The sequence below is a fragment of the Parus major genome, chromosome 1, assembly GCF_001522545.3.
Source record: "Parus major isolate Abel chromosome 1, Parus_major1.1, whole genome shotgun sequence".
Taxonomy (NCBI): domain Eukaryota; kingdom Metazoa; phylum Chordata; class Aves; order Passeriformes; family Paridae; genus Parus; species Parus major.
In genome coordinates, this window is record NC_031768.1 from 68217259 (window position 1) to 68233454 (window position 16196).

Here is a 16196-nt window from a genome sequence, read left to right on the forward strand (position 1 = left end):
CGTGTTTATTAGAAGGTCATCACAAAACTTAACAGGTCTCTCCAGGCTGGCTACACAAGGTTAATCTTTGCAATCTGGTACATTTCTTTCTTCTGATGGTACAAACAAGGCCTTGTGGCTCACTTCGTGTCTGATGCACAAAATGGCCCTGAAATACGCAGTTCTTTTATCTTTATACCTATTTTTACCCAAATAACAATGGACACATATTTTTTTTCTTTATGACCCAGTGACCCATCACCTCTGTGATGCACTACGGAATTTCCTGTCCAATCACTTACTATTACCCAAAAACCTCCAGGAGAAGAACATGAAGAAGAAAGAAGAAGGGACAAGAGACAACACCCTAAATCCTCCGTCTTGTCTCCTGTTCTCTAAACTAACTTTTTCACCCAGTGATTAAAAAAACTTTCTAATCTACACCCTTACACTGTTAGCTTTTTCTATCTAACTTTAACATTTGTTTTCATGTATCACCATGAAAACATGCTCATGAATTTCATATTATATGAAATTCAGTGTTTTTCTGGATCTTATAACTAAGTGTCAGAAACAAGGGCACACACTCTGTATTCCAGACTCCAACAAGCACCCATCCCAGTGCTGCAGTGCTGTGACTGTGAGATCACATGGATTAAGCTGGGTAGATCCCTTTGGGAGGGATGCTTCAGGAGCAGCAGATTAGTGCTGTTGCTCCAGGCATTGCTTTTTCCCTGGATAACACCTGAGCTGCACTGCAATGTTTAGGTGTTTGGAGCTGAAATCCTAGTGAGAAAGCCCATACCAGCCAAAGGCTTGAGCTTGTAGCTGGAGGGATCAGCAGATTAATCCAGGCTCTCATCCTGACATACTTGAGCAGTTCTGGTGGCTTCTGTTGCTACTGAGAGAAGCTGCTGCTGGTGGCACTACTTCACTCTCCCCCTCCTCACCTCTCTGCAGTCCTGCAGACATGGGGTTGTGCAGGGGGGCTTTTGGAGGGGCTCTGGAGGGGAGAGGGGGCTGCTGCTTGGGGCAGAGTCAGGCAGATGGGACAGAGCTGCACACAGGAAAAAGTCTCTGTCTAATGAGATGTCTGGTGAGTAAAGGCCAGGGATGGGAGTGTAAGGGGATGCCTGAAATCTTCACCTACCAGGCAGAGAGAGGGATTTAGCACTGATTACAGCTTCACCAAACTCTGCTAATCCTAAAGCCTCTTCTGCACGCTTCTGCCAGTTCTGCCTCAAATGAAACCTTTTTCTACCCAGCTGAGAGACACTCAGAGAGCTCTGACTTCAAGGCTTTTAGCAAGACTAGGACTCTGGCATTTGATAACCCAGCCCAGCTGGAGAAATGCTTTCTGGTTGCCTACATTCGCTCAAACACTTCAAAGACAGCACCTTTGCATCTCCTCTTGGGCAGCTACTGTAGTGGTTAGAGGGTTGCTGTCTTCCACCTCAGGCCTGGCTGTACCTCATGGGTGCTCCTTGTCCTGCCATATGAAGCTGTGGCAATTGCTGAATAAATATCAGAAACTATTATCTGCCATCTATCCACAGGAATGCTGCTCAGAAACGAGAGGAGACTATCTGTGTGTAAAAGGACATGCTGATGCCAGAGAACAGGCAAGCTGTGTCAGGCTGCACTATTTATGCTATCACTACGTTCCACAACTAAATCACAAATATTAAAAAAATACTTGTGAAAAAAGAACTCTCTTGGTATTTCTGGAGACTATTGTATCTCCATTCGTAGTTGCACCCATGCTTTTCCTCAATGAGCTTTATTCTCAAAGCTCCAGAATGGACATGCCAGGGAAATCTTAAATATGGGGCATGAGTACAAATCTGATTATCATTTTTAGGGAGGGAAGACATTGTGCTAATTACGCAACACATCTTCTGAACAAAGCTTTGTAGCCTTTTGCCTAAAACCAGCAGCACATCCCTCTGGATTACCCAGTAAACCCACCAGTGAGACACAATAATACCTTTTTCATTTATCAGGAGTAACAACCAAGCTGCCAGGCTCTGAAACTCTGCAAGTGCAGTTGACAAAACTGCTGTGAAATCATGTTTAGAATTACTCTTCCTTGTCCTCTCGTTTACCCTCTCTAGAGGTTATATCAGAATAAGAGGCAGGATATGATGGTTCTTTTTGCATTTTCTACCAATCAGATGGAAAACATATTGTGGGAAGTGTGGGATTTTGACGCGATCACAGGATTTGCAAAACAAACTGCTCTGAAACTATTTTACAAATCCCTAAATAGCTGTCTGAAATGAGTTTTATTTTGGCTTTTTAAAAGATCTCTCAGTGGGCTCTAACACTTTCCAGACTTCTAATGTTCATGTTTTCTTGCTGCTTCATTTTCAGTTGTTGTCGGTTTTGTTTCTCCCTTTCTGTGCTTAATCTGTTCCCTGGTTTCTGGAGCTCTCCCGGCTCCCTGCCACCCGGGTTCTGAGGGTGCCCCTGGGAAAGGAGGGGTCCTGTGTTCCCTCAGGAAGCCTGGCCATGTGCTGCTGGTGTGACTGGCAGGAAACCTGAGGGCACAGAGCCTGCCAGGGGAGCAGTGGATTGGAGGGAGTGCCCTGGCTTTCTGCCCAGTGGGAATGAGGCTCAAGACCCCGGTACCATGCTGGGTATGAGCTGAGCCCCCAGGTGACAGATCAGATCCAAGCCATGGGAAGGAGAGCTCACAGACTCCTGCTGGCAGCACCATGAGTTTCCCAGTGATGTTTTTGGTGAGGGCTGGAGGGTTTACAGCATGTCGGGGATGGAGGTGCAGGCTGCAGGGTTCAGCCATCAGCAGGGAAGAGCTCTCTGAGAAGTGGATAAGGAAAGGCATCAGGTCCTGGACAGCAAACCCAAGCAGCAGCACTGCAGTGTGCCCTGGGTCACACTTGGAGTCACGCTTACACCAGCACAAGCCCTCTCAAGAGCTTCTCCTGCACATTAGCAGCAGCTCTCACACCACAGTACTGCCTGTGGGAAAGGCCCAGCAGAGCCATCCCCTCTGTGCAGCCTTGTCCTCTCCTGAGGCTGCAGGAGACCTTTCTTTTCGTCTCTGTGAGCCAGTCCAAACAGAGATTAATACCCCATTGAGAAAAGCAGGTCCTTCCTGGTATTTTATTTTAATGGCAAAAAAAAAAAAAACCCACCAAAAAAAAAAAGCCAGACATGAAGTGCCCTTGGTTTTCAGGTCATTTTCTAATGTTTCCCACTTGATTTTCCCAGGCATATCAGAGAGGTCAAACCTGGAGCTGATAACTCTGACCTGTACCTGTGTGGCTGCGACGCTGTTCTGGCTCCTGTTGACCCTCTTCATTCGCAAGCTGAGGAGGGTAAGAACAGACAGGGATCTCCCTCTAGCACCTGCCTCTCCTTGGCAGCCCTTTGCTCATGTCAGAAAATTTTCCCAGGCTGCTGGGATTGCCGAGTCTACCAAAGAAACATTCTGTTTCACTTTCACAGCACCAAGTCTGCCAGAGTTCAAGGAGTGTTTGGACAACACTCTCAGGGACATGGCATGACTTTTGGGGCTGCCCTGTACAGGGCCAGGAATTGAACTTTGATGGTCCTTGCAGGTCTCTTCCAGCTCAGAATATCCTATGATTCTATGGTTCTTTGATACTGGTCACCCTTGCTCCTGGTGCAATAACCAGGCTGCTGATGGATGCTGGAGAACTGTGACTTGCAAGGCTGAGTATGAGTAAGCCAGAAAGAAAAGCCAGAGTGGGGACAAGGCTCTGAGGCTCACAAGAATTCGGGTGCCTGACTCACACCAAAGGCATCCTCACTTCCTTATAAAAACTGTGGGGGTTTGGCATCCTAATGTCTTTGAAGACCTGAGTGAGTGGGAATGACAGATCTTCACAGAATGTGCTGGGCTCTGGTTCACACAGTGTCTGGTATCATTACATCACTTCTAAAGTGATATTTTGCTGACGGAGTTTTGATGGTGCAGCTTCTAGAGCAGATGATCCTGTACCAACATGATAAATTTAACTGCCCCTGCAGCTGACCCTCCTTCTTGTCCAAGGCTGACTGTGATGGTTTAAAACCCCTTTTTGCCACAGCACCCTGTCTGCATTGTATGGTGTGTGCAGGCTAAACCACAGCAGCTTTCCCAAGCAGAAAATACAACTCCTCAGTCATGCAGGAAGATCTCAGTGCAACCTGGAGGAGCAGATGGATTTGAGGGAAAAGTACTGGGGCACTGCAAGACATGAGCTGAGAAATGGCTGTGTGCCCCCCTCTCCTCACTCCCACACCCCCACCAGCCCAGGGGTATCACAGAACAGCACCACAGGGATCTGCTCGCAGCCACCACAGCTGGGCATGTCCCAGCGGGATGAGGGATGGCTGCTGAAGGTCCACTGTGGCCTGACAGAACATTTAACCTCAACCTGCATCAAGGTCTGCCCCTATCTTAGGCTGGGTACTAAGAGTTATATTGACTGATGAGAAAGCAGCACTAGACCTCCAAGTCAGGGCGGTAGGGCAGCAGTCACTCCTCCTGCATTCCTCCTGCTGCGAGCTTTAGTGAGGAGAAACGCGTGGGAGTCTGGGGAGAAAGGAAAGCAGAGGTCAGCTGAAGCTGTGGAGAAACTTCATAGCTGTAAGAGAAATTACAAGGCAAGAGGGACCAGTACTGAATGCTCAACAGCAATGATGAAACAAGTTATAATGTGACTGCAAATCTTGGGAAAAAGTAAAGCTTTAAATGTAGAAAAGGTTTGCAAATCATTTTTATTTTATTTTTTATGAGAACAAAACTTGTTAGATTTTTAAAAGATAATAAAAATATCATCATCACTGTAGAACAAGTGTCATAACTAAATGATATGTTAAGGCAACTTTCCAGATGAACCTTTCCAGCTAGCGTTAGTCTGTGTTTATGGTCTTCTCTGTGTTTCTCTTATAAACCCTTACTGTCAAAGATGTATGCCTGGAATTAGCTCTGAATTAAATTTTAGATATAAATTTTGTTGCCACAACAGAAAAAAAAATATTCTCCAAGCTCATTTTCTTAAAGCCTCTCTGTGATGCACACAGGGACAGATTATAATCCTTAAAAATTTTTCATCATTGAAAATATTGCTTCAAATCTCTATTTGTGCCAAAAAATTGAAATTGAGTGCATCTGAAGAAAGAACTGTGGGAAACTGTCTGAATTTTCCACTCCCCTGTTGCATTTTGTGGGATGGGTCCACTTAAAAGCTCTTCTAAGGTGATGGGCAGGAGCATCACCTTAGAAGATGGTACACACATCTCTATCCAAAAATGTCCTTTCCGGAGCACCACACAAGTTTCTGTTTCTACTCATATCCCACTTATCCATGTCCTTTACAGACTTAGTGGATGGTTTGGAGCCAGGCTTTAAGCCTCCTGACTTTTTCCCAAGCATCAGTGCATCCTTCTTGGGACAAAATTTATGGGTTTGGGGAGGATGAAAAGCAACTAGAACAGCAGTTGTTAATTACTGTCACTTTAGTCTAGTTGTGTTTGTAATCAAGGCATGCACAGATTAGGAATATCCTTCTCAAAAAACATGCCTGGAAATGCAGGTATTTCCAATGTGTATTTCCAAGCTGTCAAGAAGTTGAAAGTATTAGGAGGCAGTTAAAGCAAATAATAGAAAAGAGAATAATAAGTGGTTGTATCTGTATGTTTGTGGTATCTGAATGTCTTTGTCCATGTGCTACTTCCACAAATTTAGGAAAAGCAACACATTCAGGTTCAGTTCTGCAGATTTCCCATAAATTCCAACTAATAGCCAGGAAATTACAGCAATCACTAGACCTTTTCCATAGAAAGATAAGTACTCCTGTGTCAAGAAAATTCCAGTGGATTAGAATGGCAATCTTGACGCTCTTTGAAGGAACATATATTTCAAAATGGATGAACTTCAGGAAACTTTCAGATCAGATTCATCTTTCCTTATATTTCTCAAGGGGCCATCCATTTGCTCAGGAGAAGCTAAACTGGCAAATTAATTTGAAATTTTATGTTTTAAATTATGTGTTTGAGTCCAGCTATTTATAAATTCCTCCAGACTCAAATGGTTTCAGTATTTTTTTCAGAAATGATACCAAAGAAATAAAAAATCCTAAAAATTTGTCAGCAGTTTTTGAAGTGTACAATGTCCTGAAGACTTGTCTTGCACAATTTCTAACCACATATGACCTATCTTTGCGGGATATATGGAACAAATAAACACTGGCAGTAGAACTCCATCTGTTGCATGTGGCCACTTCTTGCTTTGCACAATCATGAAGGAAAGTTATTTTTATCAGCAATGTTTAGTCACTTGCTGAAAGTATTTCTCCTGACTGTGCAGAGGGCCTGTGTCATAACACCATATGTTAAAAGAGACCCACATGGATTTCATTGAAGAAACTGGTATGTCACTTGGGAGGAAAGCTAGAGGAAGGAGGTTTTTTAGTATAAAAACTCTTGCAATATATAGAAGAGCCAAATGGAGCTTAACCAAACCATCCACTGTGCAGTGAAACACTCAGCCTTGTGAACAGAATGGACTTGGAGCCTATACTCCAAACAAGAAGATGCTGACAGATACTCTAATCCTCTTTTTCATTTTGCAATATCTTTGTTTTCTAGCCTCGTCCCTCTGAAATGAAGACCAACCATTACCTGTCAATCATAATGGATCCTGATGAAGTCCCCTTAGATGAGCAATGTGAACGCCTCCCTTACGATGCCAGCAAGTGGGAAATTGCAAGAGAAAGGCTAAAACTAGGTAATATTGGAAGGGTTCATATAGAGTTTGGGTTGTTTGAAGGAGATGTATTCTGTAACTCTGGGTAAAGAGGAGCTGGATGCGTTCTAGGCAGTCAGCACAATGCACTGCCAGGTTTGGTGTGATCTATTCCACATAGAGCACTGATATGTGAATGAATTACAGCCTTTAGGACAGACTGACCATGTCTGCTTGACTTTTCACATGTATATTTGGACTCCATGTAGGAAAATGAAAATAGAACTACAAGATCATTTAGGTTGGAAAAGACTCTTGAGATGAAGTCCAACCATGTCCAACCTGCTCACTCCAGGAAAAAGCTGTGGAAGACAGCGACAAAGGCTTTACAAAGGTCCAGGTAGACAACATCCACAGCCTTTCCCTCATCTATTAAGCTTACCATCTGGCCACAGAATGAGAATATAGACAAGAATATTCTTTATTTTGGAAACTGATTTATTTAAAACAGGACACAAAAAGAGCAGCCAAAGAATTCCAAATCAGACCACCAACTTTGATGTTTCTCTCTCTAGACTCAGAAGCCTGATATTTGGTATTTACTGTGATTTTAGTGATTCACTATAGTAATGGTGAAAGGTCTGGAGGGGAAGCTGTAGAAGGAGCAGCTGAGGTCACTTGTTCTGTTCAGTCTGGAGAAGAGGAGTAGAGAGGAGACCTCACTGAAGTTACAACTTCCTCGTGAGGGGAAGAGAAGGGGTAGGCACTGATCTCCTCTCTATGGTGACCAGTGACAGCAAAGGACCCGAGGGAATGGACTGAAGTTGTGTCAGGGGAGATTTAGGTTGGGTATTGGAAAAAGGTTCTTCTCCCTGGAACAGGTTCCCCAGGGAAGTGGTCACTGCACCAGCCTGACAGGGTTCAAGAAGAACCCAAACAACTCTCACAGGCACACGGTGTGCTGCTTGGAGTTGTGCTGTCCAGGGCCAGGATCATCCACAACGCTGATCCTTGTGGGTCCCTTCCAACTCAGGCTATTCTATAATTATATGGTTTCCTGCCCTTTCTTCAACCTGGAAACTTGGAAAAACCTGTGCAGAAATGAATCCTCATAATCCATCCTGCACCCCATTCTCTTTCTCCGTCTCCTTCTTTTTCCAGCACAATCTCCTTGTTTTCCCTCTGTGCTGCAGTTTTATGAATATTCTGTTATTGCACCACAAATTGCAAGAATGTGAGATGTATGTCCACACATAAATAAATAAATATCCTTGAAAACTCTAAACCTACAGCCAGGTCCCCTATAGATGCCCCAGCAAAAGGCATGGGTTTGGGACCATTCCTTATTAAGCCTGGTGTGGGGCTGATAAGAAAGGAAGGGGGGAAGGGACCTTATTTTGAAGTTGACGAATCCCTCCAGAAACCACACAGATTTTAGCAAGAAGGTCAACATTAAAATGTCAGTGATAAGCTCAGCCTCGTTGCTATAGTGCTGTTTGTTCTTTCAGGCATGCATCACATTTGTCCTACAGCAAGGTCTAGAAAATCCTCGCATTTTAGTCAGGAGCTGTAACAGATTCCTCCTGTCTCCCGGGTATCAGGGACAGAGCTTGGTTAACACATGTGCAAAATTATGACCACACTTAATTTGCCTGCCAGAAGACACAAGGTGGCCAGATGTGGATAAGCACAGATGAAATATATTGCTCTCAATTTATAATTGTCATACATAATTCTGGGAATTATGGTGGAACCTTGTGCTGGAGTGACTTCAATCTTCAGACAATTTTCTTACACGATGGACCAAGAGCCTGATGTGCAGACAATGTGACCACTGGGAAAGAAACAAACAGAAATGGAATGTAAACACCAAGGAAAAACCCATGCCTTGCAGGGTTAGTGTTCAGAGTCCAGAGGTGACGAACGATGACCAGAGAATGAGTTAAAAGTGGAAGAACTGGTGTAAACAAATAAAGAATGCTGACAATGAATGAGAACCAGATTTGAAGAAGTTGTATATGTGCAGTATGCTAGATTGGCTCAGTGTAAGTCCTGCTTACATGGCATTTGGCTCAGTCTTTGAGTAACCTTGGCAGTCTCTGAGGATTAGTGTCTCACAGACACAAAATGTGCTTCTATGGTTTTTAAAAAATATTTTTGCTTGGAAATGCAACCCCTTCCAGCATCTGATGTGACTGTTTTTCTCTTTCCACCTACTTATCCTCCAGTTCACATATTTATTATAACTTTTGCAAAGAAGTCTCTCCTTTCAGCCCACATCTCTTTTGCTGTGTGTTCCTCCAACATGCACACACAGAGCCCACAGCTGTGATGCAATGCTTATATAACAGGACTCTCCCTTCATCTGTAAGAGCTACAGACATTGCAGGAAATTTCATATGGGCATCACTGAAGTCAGGGTAATTAACATTCACATAGATTAGTCTCACTGAGACTAAAATGTCATCTTTTCATTAGGCAGGAAAACGCTGGTGCTATAAATCACTGTCAGTGCGGTCGAGATGGGACACTGTGTTAGCTGAGCTATCATGCGCTGCCCCCCTTACTCTTGGGCTTGGCCTTCCCAGTCTGGAGAGGTGACACCGTGCTGGTGCTGGCTCACAGGACCTGGGGGAGTGTGGCTGCTGGCTCCAGTGCAGTGTCACACACTCTGGTGGCAGCTGGCTTCCCGAGCCCAGCTCCCTCCTGAGCACCGCAAGCCCAAGGCGCTGGCACTGGGCACAGCGCTTCCACTCTTGGGCACGTGCACAGCTGCCCTGTGTAACACAACAGAAAACGTGAAGCCACCTGTGGGGGAAACCCAGATGACTCAAAGAGTGATAGAGAGGCTGAGAAATGAGCACACCTTTGAGCCTGTGCCTTCCCACAGACATGGGGTGCAGTGTCTGCAAGTGCTTTCTGCTAATGCTCCAGGCCCAGCGACTGACCAGCTTGAAGAACCCTGTTAAAATGGAACTGAAAGGAAAATCTCATGATCCAAGACTCCTTGACTGAGGTGTATGTTCACTTTAATGTGTTCTGAGCGGCCCAGTAAATCCAAGTTAAGTGTGGAAAACTTAAGTAGAGCCTTTTGCTTCATTGGTCTGGATCTAAATGCTGCAACATTACATACCTGAGCATTTCCCCAAACCTATCAGCTCAAAGGCTGTGACAAACTGACTGCTCAGATGGCTGGGCAACTTGATACTCCTCAGCTTAATAATTTTGTAGTTACTTTGTATGTCAACAGAAGGGACTTTTGCAAGAACAGCCATAGCCACAATTGCATACTAAACTGTGGAGTTTTGAGCTGCATGCTGAAAAGTTAAAGCAGCCCTGTCCTGTCCATTCAGCACAGTACAAACAATAGCAGAGCAGCAAAGAGGAGTGTTATTACAGTTTCCCATTGAATCACTCTGCTGTTTAGAGAAGGAAGTGCTGTTTCCAGTGCTCATTCTCCGTTCTGAAAGGTTAGCAGCTCTGTGCAGCTTTATGAGCCGGTGTATTTTCCAAGTGGTGACTAAGTAGGTTATCACAATGTGGGAAGTGAATTAACAGTGATGGAAACAGATTAAAGCTATGGGTTTAACAAAGGTGTCATGGGTTTTATAGGACCTCAAACTGCAAGTTTTGCGTAGAAACCATGAACAGTCAAAACATTAAGGACTAACAACATCAATTCACTAAGAAAACTGAGACTGAGTCTTAGTGATACTTCCCTTACACAACTGCAGAACGAAGAATCTATATGCAGCAAGTGCAAAAGGTGACAGTAGGTTTTTAGATGCACACTGATTCATCTGTATTTCTCTATCGAACACTATGCCCTTCACAAACCAAAGGTCGGTCTGTTGATGCTTTTCATTCATGTAGATCAAGTTCTTTGTGGTTTTTATTTGCTGTAAAAAAATGACAATGCTTTTCCACATCTAGGGTGGAAATAATTTTCTGGGGTTTTTTTTGGCTTAGCATATTCCACTTCATGTTTCCTTTGCTTTAATAACATGTGTTATTCTGTCTTCTACTGACAGACAGAGAATTACAGTTTAGATACAATATACACATATAAAAGGCAGTATTGACTTAAATTTTAGTACAGACAGCAGCTCTTTTTCTCTGCTTGCAAGTATCTGAGTAGGATTTATCTCTCATTCAGATACCAACAAGATAGATGTCCAAGTGAGAGCACGTCAAGTAGGAATAGGAAATTGTTCAATTATCCTTTGTCTCTATATGAGAAGCTGAACATTATTTTCTGCTCTTCTCTACATGGCAGATCCTGCTGCCATGCTCTTGTTAGCCACTTTGGTACCTAGGTTTTGCTGAAGGTGAAGCACAAAAGCAATCTGAAAATAGGAAATATTTTAAAATAAATAAAAGTTATTTCTAGCTGATATGTTGACAAGCTCTCCCTGAGCAAGCCTTGACACCCTCAGCAGCAGGGCAGAGGCAGCCAGACCTGTCCATGTGAACACATTGTCAAAGGGGCAGAGGGTCTGTGTTATTAAGGACATAACTGGCAGCACCACAGCCTGCTGCATGGTGCAGTGTGCTCAGGGAAAAGAGGAGCAAAATCTTTCTCTGGCAGAGCAAGAGTGAAAAAATCAAGTTTGAAGCCAGTGTTCCTCCACTGAATGGTTGCATTCATTTAGTGACATTTTCACTCCTATCACTTGCTCCCTCTGATGACTCTGTCTTCTTCTGACTGCTTACTTTAAAAAAAAACCCAACAAACCAAAAAATCAAAACCAGCTATATGATGGAAATATACCTATGGACTCATTGGGAAGTACATTTTTCAGTTCAGGATCTAAGAAACCCTTTGCTGACAGGATTTCATTTTTTTTTTACCAAGATGTATCTCTCTACTTTATTTTCTTTACAGGAAAGTCTCTTGGACATGGAGCTTTTGGAAAGGTGGTACAAGCATCTGCCTTTGGAATTAGAAAATCACCAACATGCAGAATAGTTGCTGTGAAAATGCTGAAAGGTATCTTGCTGCATTGGAAAAAATTATGCCTTACATAGTGATGCATTTTTTTATACAATTCTGCCAAAAGCAAAAGCTTTCCACAATAACTTTTTGAAGCCTCCAAAATGTGTACAATCAAGTTTCAGGTCTACCACAAATGAAATAAAAATTTGCATTCTCAGTAAAAAGTCATACCATTATGCTAGACTGACCCTATACCGAATGTTGTAAATGAAATTCAGCTGACGTATAAGGTATCCACCTTGATGTGAAGACACTGGGATAGAAGCTTTCATATTTTCCTTGGTCATTTGTTCCAAGCAATGATCATCTTACTGTTAAAACCAGATACTTTATGTCTCATTCTCATATGCCTGACTTTTGCATCTCATTCTAACCTTCTCCATTAGATTTTTATAATGATTTCTCTTCATGAAGGCCCTTTTATTAAGCTAAACACATTGAGCAGTTGAAACCATGGTGGTGTTGTGCAGGTGTGTTCCCTCTGAACAGGCTGCAGGCTCATCAAATAGTGCTGGGGATGCTGACACCCAAGTTGTGCAATAGATTTGCCAGCACTGTTCATACACCAGCGCTCATCTGAAAGTAAAATCATCCTCCAGCTATTCACTGCCACCTTTCTCATTGGAGCAGAAAGGACAAAACCCCCTCGTTAATTTGAAGAGGGCGTTTGGGACGTTAGTGAGCAGGATGATATTCAGTCACAGCCCGCAGCAGCTGTGATTGAATTCCCTAACCCTGAGTCCCGGTGGCATCCCTCCTGTGTATTTAGCTTTCCCTTCTTTATGTGTGTAAGGATCATAGCAGGCTTTTGGTTTGGTTTTTTTTGCATTGCCCCAGAAGTTTATGCTGCTTTGCTTTGCTGTCTTAATCCCTGAATCCCTTTTGCTGTTGTTTCTCTGCCAGGACACATCCCCTATTCTGCCAGTGTGGCTCGGAACCACAATGCTCTCGGTTGACTCTGTTCAGGAAAAGTTTGAATGAATCCATCTTAGCCAGTGGCTCCCAGCTTCACATACACTTACTTATCATTTATCAAGAGATGTCTACATGTTCATTCCAGCCCTTGGAGTAGACTGCTGGGTTCAGGGTTTCTTTATGTTCATCAGCAGACTTTTTGTGCCAGCCAGCACCACCAAAGAACAGTGGCTTCTCCTGGAATAGATGGGAGCAGAGGGAAGCTACTTCCTGGTGGGATTCACATGTGCAGGTGCAGAGTAGATGCTTGTATCTGAGTTAGTCATTCAAATGCCCTTCATTGGCAGTGCTGAGAGACAACAGCTCATCCCATCCTAAGGCAGATTCCTGAATACAGGAAGCTGAGTCCTTGCTCAGCTCTGCTGACAATTAAGAGAGCCAGTAGTGACCAGATCTTCCCTGAGTATCTTTAGTATCTCACCTAAAGCATGGGGAGATCTGCCTCATTCCTTGCGTCCTCTCTGGATTATCCAGGAGCTCTGCAGCCATTCCTTATCCTCCCAGAATCCCCACGTGGTGGAGGGGAAGTGTCACCACCCATACAAGCAAATAGCAGATTGCCAAATAGAAGACAAGTTTTGTCTGGGACACCAAGAAAAACAGTTTCCATTCAGATGTTGAAACCAAGCCCTTTAAGACCTAGCTCAAGGGTTTTTTCCACAGGACTGTTCTTCTTGCTCTTGGTGTCACTAAACTGAAAAACTCCTTTTGGGACTACACAAAGCAATATGGTTTTTTTCTTGTTTTCTTAACAAAATTAAATTCTGCAGCAAAAAAAAATTGCTCTGGGGAAATGAAAAGTTTCACTCAACACTAAATAGAATGTTTTTGATTTATCTGAGAGACTTCTTATGTCATTCCTATTTTTATTGACCATGACTGGTAAGGGTGAGATGCAGTCACTTCACTTTAACCAATTAATATTTACTTCCTTGGTCTATCTCCAGGCTTCCTACACAATGATCAGAACCAGGCAGGCACCAGCCAGGGGTACTTCATCTTTCCCTTATGCAGATGGCTAAACTTGATCAGCTTCTGAAAATACTTTGCTCTTGCCACTGACCCCTTAAGATGTTGATTAGTTCAGACTAGAATATAACCCTTAGATAGCTGAAGTCAGGTCAGACTAAACCAGTTCTAGATAGAGTTAATTATAATCTTGAAATCCCTTTTTATTTGTTCTTTCATTTTTTTGGCTGAAACGTCAGAACTATTCATGTGAAAAAATAAAATTCTCTCAGTTCTAAATATAATAGAGTCTACTGGGAGGAAGTTGAGTGCCTGACTCTTTTTATGGGTTTAATTGCAACCCAGAGGATGCTGAGCAGGGAGGAATAGAGAGAGAACATCAATACAAGATGTACCTCCAGTGATGGAGATTATTTCAATGGAAAGTAACAAGAAGTGTTAAAGCTCAGCAGGACCAGTACTTTGCCTTTTCACATTGATTTTTTATTTTGTATTTACAGAAGGGGCCACAGCAAGTGAGTACAAAGCACTGATGACTGAGCTGAAAATCCTAATCCACATTGGTCATCATCTCAACATTGTGAATTTGTTGGGAGCTTGCACAAAAAATGGAGGTAAAAAAATTTGCACTGCTCTGAAAATGGGTTTGGATTATCTCCCAATATCAGCCAGTGTCCCATGTTTTTCATCCAGAGGTCAAGTTAGTAACTTTTATATTTGAGCTCATCCTGTAAAAGAAAAGTGGAAAAAAAATAGTAAAAAAAAAAGAGATTTTTAGTCGTTTAATGAAGTGATTAAACATTTCCTGTCTTTAACTCTCTTTTAGTATTAATACGTGAAGTGCGAACTTAGGAACATGCCACTTGCTGTCCTTTATCTCACTCATTCCACTGCTCAAGCTCGAGTTAAACATGATCTGGAAAGGCTGGGAACAAGGGGTATCAGCTGCTGGCTCTGAATTATGAATCACAATGCAGCTGTTGTAAGATCCTCCATGATATTACACTAAGAAAATCAAAAGACCAGTATGGGAGATTGTTTGTTTTAGATATGTCACCTATTTTAGTTCAAGAAGTGTGTGTGGGCTGTGGGACTCCAGTCTGGACTGCCCAAAGAGGAAACAGAGTGTCCCTCTGGACCCAGACTCAAGACTCATCTTTCAAAAAATTAGGCCCTGCCCTAATGTCCAGAAGCAGTATTGTTTTGATAATGTCCAGTGTCCTTCAGGCAGGCTTCTAGTTCTTAGGACATGTTGCCAGTTAATCTGGGCTCAAGTTGTAGTTACAGGCATGAAAGATTCCTTCTCAGAACTGATGCCACCTTTTTTTCTTTTTTTTTTTTTTAATTTAATTTCCCAGGGCCTCTGATGGTGATTGTTGAATACTGCAAGTATGGGAATTTATCAAACTATCTGAAGAGCAAAAGGAATCTTTTCTGCCCTAACAAGGTGAGGAGGCAGAGTCTCCTGGTAGGGTTCATCTTACCTGATGTGTTGGTAATGTAAATGTCAGCTCTGAGCTGGTCTCCTCAGGCTTTCTTCTAACAAAGGACAGAAATGACTATTGGGTGAAGCTCACCCTAATTTTTGGGGTTGGATGTGTTGTACCAAGAAAGGATTCACCTCTCTCTTCCTGACGGTGCAAGGAGACTGCTGTGACTAATTTGGTTGGAGCCATCTACAGCAAGGGGAAGTGAATCCTATCCAAAGTGTCCCCACATGCTCTTGCCCTGCTTCTGATGAACCCATTCCTGGTGAGCTTGAGGTCAGCAAAGCCAAAGGAAGTGGTTTTGCCCACTTATTTCAGTTCTGCTGGGAGCACAAACAAGATAATACCAATTAAATCTCATGTCCCAAGACACCCTAATATTTAGAGATTTACAAGTAATCTTATTATTGTGTGAGGAGAAGAGCTATCAAGAGGAAAAGAGATTAGAATCTTGTCCTCACATCCCACAGCCCTCTGAATGAAATTCATGATATGTTTCTTATTACAAACTGAAATCCAAATGTCTCAGAAAATTCAAATAAAAAATCCTCCAAGGGATCCAGGGCTCTGACATGAGACTTAGGAGCCTGGATAGAGGACAGCAGGTCTCAAAACCTCTGCCCAGCTGTGCCAAGAGCTCGGCAGCATCTCAGGGATTCTTTTTGGGAGGGCTCTGTGGGAGAGCCCACTCGAGGGGACATCCCCTGTAAAAGGTCTTTGCTGAGTCTCTGCTCCCAAGGCTGTCCACATTGTACCCCCAGTGAGACACAGCAGCTGGCTGCTCCTACATGAGGTTGCTGGAGTCGGATGCCCAGCAGGGAGTATGGCTGGGCAGGGTCCCTGCTGAGCAGAGCCATTCCCATTCCCCCTTCCCACACCCTTGGGAAGGTTGCCTGGGTGGAAGGAGGTGGAAGTTTGGCTTTGCACCAGCATGCACAGGGAATAGAGATGGTTGCAAGACAAGATGAAAAGTAAGAGGGGTCAAGAGTATGGGAGGCAGCCAGGCTGCTCTACAGGTAGGAGCGAGGGAGTTTTTCCCAAACAGTGTTGCACATGTCCTGTTAAACCATCA

The 16196-nt window shown here is 43.4% G+C and overlaps 1 protein-coding gene across 1 annotated transcript in view; it reads left to right on the forward strand.

Moving 5' to 3' along the window:
* The window catches only part of FLT1 (fms related receptor tyrosine kinase 1), a 109272-nt gene that overhangs the window by 78738 nt on the left and 14338 nt on the right, over window positions 1-16196 (forward strand). The window contains exons 16-20 of the mRNA XM_015623010.3: window positions 3214-3320; window positions 6601-6739; window positions 11583-11687; window positions 14138-14251; window positions 14996-15084. Coding sequence (XP_015478496.1) covers window positions 3214-3320; window positions 6601-6739; window positions 11583-11687; window positions 14138-14251; window positions 14996-15084 — 554 coding nt within the window. The remainder of the gene's footprint in view (window positions 1-3213; window positions 3321-6600; window positions 6740-11582; window positions 11688-14137; window positions 14252-14995; window positions 15085-16196) is intronic.